This window comes from Habropoda laboriosa, unplaced genomic scaffold (genome assembly GCF_001263275.1).
Source record: "Habropoda laboriosa isolate 0110345459 unplaced genomic scaffold, ASM126327v1 scaffold1111, whole genome shotgun sequence".
NCBI classification, from domain to species: Eukaryota; Metazoa; Arthropoda; class Insecta; order Hymenoptera; family Apidae; genus Habropoda; species Habropoda laboriosa.
In genome coordinates this window covers 102,619-104,909 of record NW_017101204.1, presented here as the reverse complement: position 1 = coordinate 104,909, position 2,291 = coordinate 102,619, and the positions used below count along the sequence as shown (strand labels likewise).

At 26.9% G+C, this 2,291-nt stretch overlaps 1 protein-coding gene across 1 annotated transcript in view; it reads right to left on the bottom strand.

Moving 5' to 3' along the window:
* Window positions 1-2,291, bottom strand: part of LOC108578083 (diacylglycerol kinase epsilon) — a 5,289-nt gene that overhangs the window by 2,680 nt on the left and 318 nt on the right. Inside the window, exons 2-3 of the mRNA XM_017941339.1 lie at window positions 1,987-2,193; window positions 15-186 (exon numbers count right to left, since the gene is read on the bottom strand). Of these exons, the coding sequence (XP_017796828.1) occupies window positions 15-186; window positions 1,987-2,151 (337 nt within the window). The 5' untranslated portion in view covers window positions 2,152-2,193. The remainder of the gene's footprint in view (window positions 1-14; window positions 187-1,986; window positions 2,194-2,291) is intronic.

Below are 2,291 nucleotides of genomic sequence, written 5' to 3'. Positions count from 1 at the left end.
GGAATGAGACATACCTCTTATCCAATGATGTTTCATTGGCTCGTTTGTACTTAGAGTAATAACTTTGCACTTTAATTGTTTATCTGCAACCTTAACACACGTAGGATCCGCGCAAACACCACATGAATCACAGATCAAACCACTAATATTTAATAACAAGCTTTCACAAATGCTACAGTAATATGCCTACAGAAAAAGCAATACTTTTAGCTTTCAGATACTTATATAAAGGATGTCATGTAACTGATTGTACAAGTGAAAAGGTAGTAATTCTATATAAAAAACTAAATCAAAAATATAGAATAAAATTTTTTCATAAAAGATTTAATTTAAAAAAAAACTTGAATTTAAAAATTTGCTAAATGCGCGTGCAGTTAACTATCTCTCGGCTTTATACTTGTATTATAAATGATACCAATGTCTTGATAAGTATTGACAATACATTTATTAACGACTTTCTTAATTTAAATTTACATTACTGAATGAACTGTTCAAAGTGATGTCCACCTTAACACATACCAATTCTTGCTCTTTGAACTGGAGAGTCATGGAAAGCCTATACTGCTTCTTTTAGCTGCAGACTTACAGTATCTTCTGTGTATACTATTTCTTTGCAAAATGTGACATTATCACTGTTGTCAACATAAAAGTATGAGTAGAAGCAAAAGTTTGTAGCGAATCTTTAAATTCAATTTTCTCAGAAACAAATCCTCGTACGAAAAAAATTTTATTCTATATTTTGGATTTAGTTTTTCATGTAGAACCACTACCTTCCTGCTTGTACCACCAGTTACATGACACCAGTTTCATAAATGAAAAAAGTATACTTGATATTCTAAATCTGCTATTTAAAATAAATTTCAAACATGGGTATCATCTGACATTTGTTTCAAATAGCAATAAAGTAATGACTATTGCATAATTTTCTTGTCTTATATACAAATGATTTTACAATTTTTTGCTTTTAGGTATAAGTTAGGTATTCTCAACAAATAGCCTTGCTTTACATTGTACTGAATATTGTATTTAATTTTTGAGGCATTTAATAACACATGAATGCAAGATTATAGCATTAGTGTATCACTGAAATCTATTTTAAGAAGACAGTTTATATTCATAAATCTTAAATATTAAATGAATTACATAATTTAATTTGATTTAAATGCAATTCAGATATATTGAAATTAAATTATTTTATAGAAAGGTAAAATATATAAACAATCAATGTACATATGCATGATAAATAATTAATGTTTAAATGAGAATAACGAGCAAATAGTACAAAGTTTAATGATGATATGTAAAGTAGCATTTACTACTTTTGATAATACTAAAGTTAAAAAAGATGTTAATGACATTAAAAAGCATATAAATAAGTATGTATAATGTATTAACCCTTTGTCAGTCTACTAAAATTACGAATTGCGTTAAAAAAATATACATTTATTTTGTTTTAAAGTACTTTCATTCATAATAAAAAATGTAAAAAGGCATATTTAAGAAATACCTTCTTAGATTATAATAGAAATCATTATCAATTGCAGGCTCTTGATTAGATTCTTCATTATATAATAAAGCTGAACAGATATCGCTATTCAACAACTTGTTTGAATCACTATTAGAACTATCACTAATGATCACAGATTTATCACTATTCATTTTGAACAATAAAAATACAACTATGTATAAAGAATAAAATGTACCGTTTGAAACTGGTGAACTCACAAACAGTAATACTAATAGGTCTCATGTGATTGATTTGAAAGTCGACATTAACATCATACTGAATTCAAAACCAAACCACTTCTTTCCCTTTAGATATTAGACAGAATAGAACAGAAACCTGAACGAGGAAAACTAAAGATAATCATACATACAACGATAAACTTAAATATTTATGCCAGAGTCTCTCTAAGGCTAAACTGTCAAAGGGTTAATAAAGTAAATAAAACATAAAAATAAATATATACTTGTATGTTTATATACCTTGGTTTCCCTTCTAATAGATTTCCAATTATGCTCTTTGGTAACATCTCTAATATGAATACGAGGCTCTCCTACAAGGTATCGAAAGAAATTTAATATGAGTATGAAAAATGTCACAGTAGACAATGTATGTAGAATAATAGTAGCAAATCCGTCCTCTAACATGTTATCAAGTAAATTTTGTTTCCTCCAAATAATCGCAATTTTCTGTAAAATGATTATAATTATTAAGTATACCAGAACATAAAATCTTTTTACATATTTGAAGTCTACATTAAAAGAATTTTTTCTATATAACTCAAACT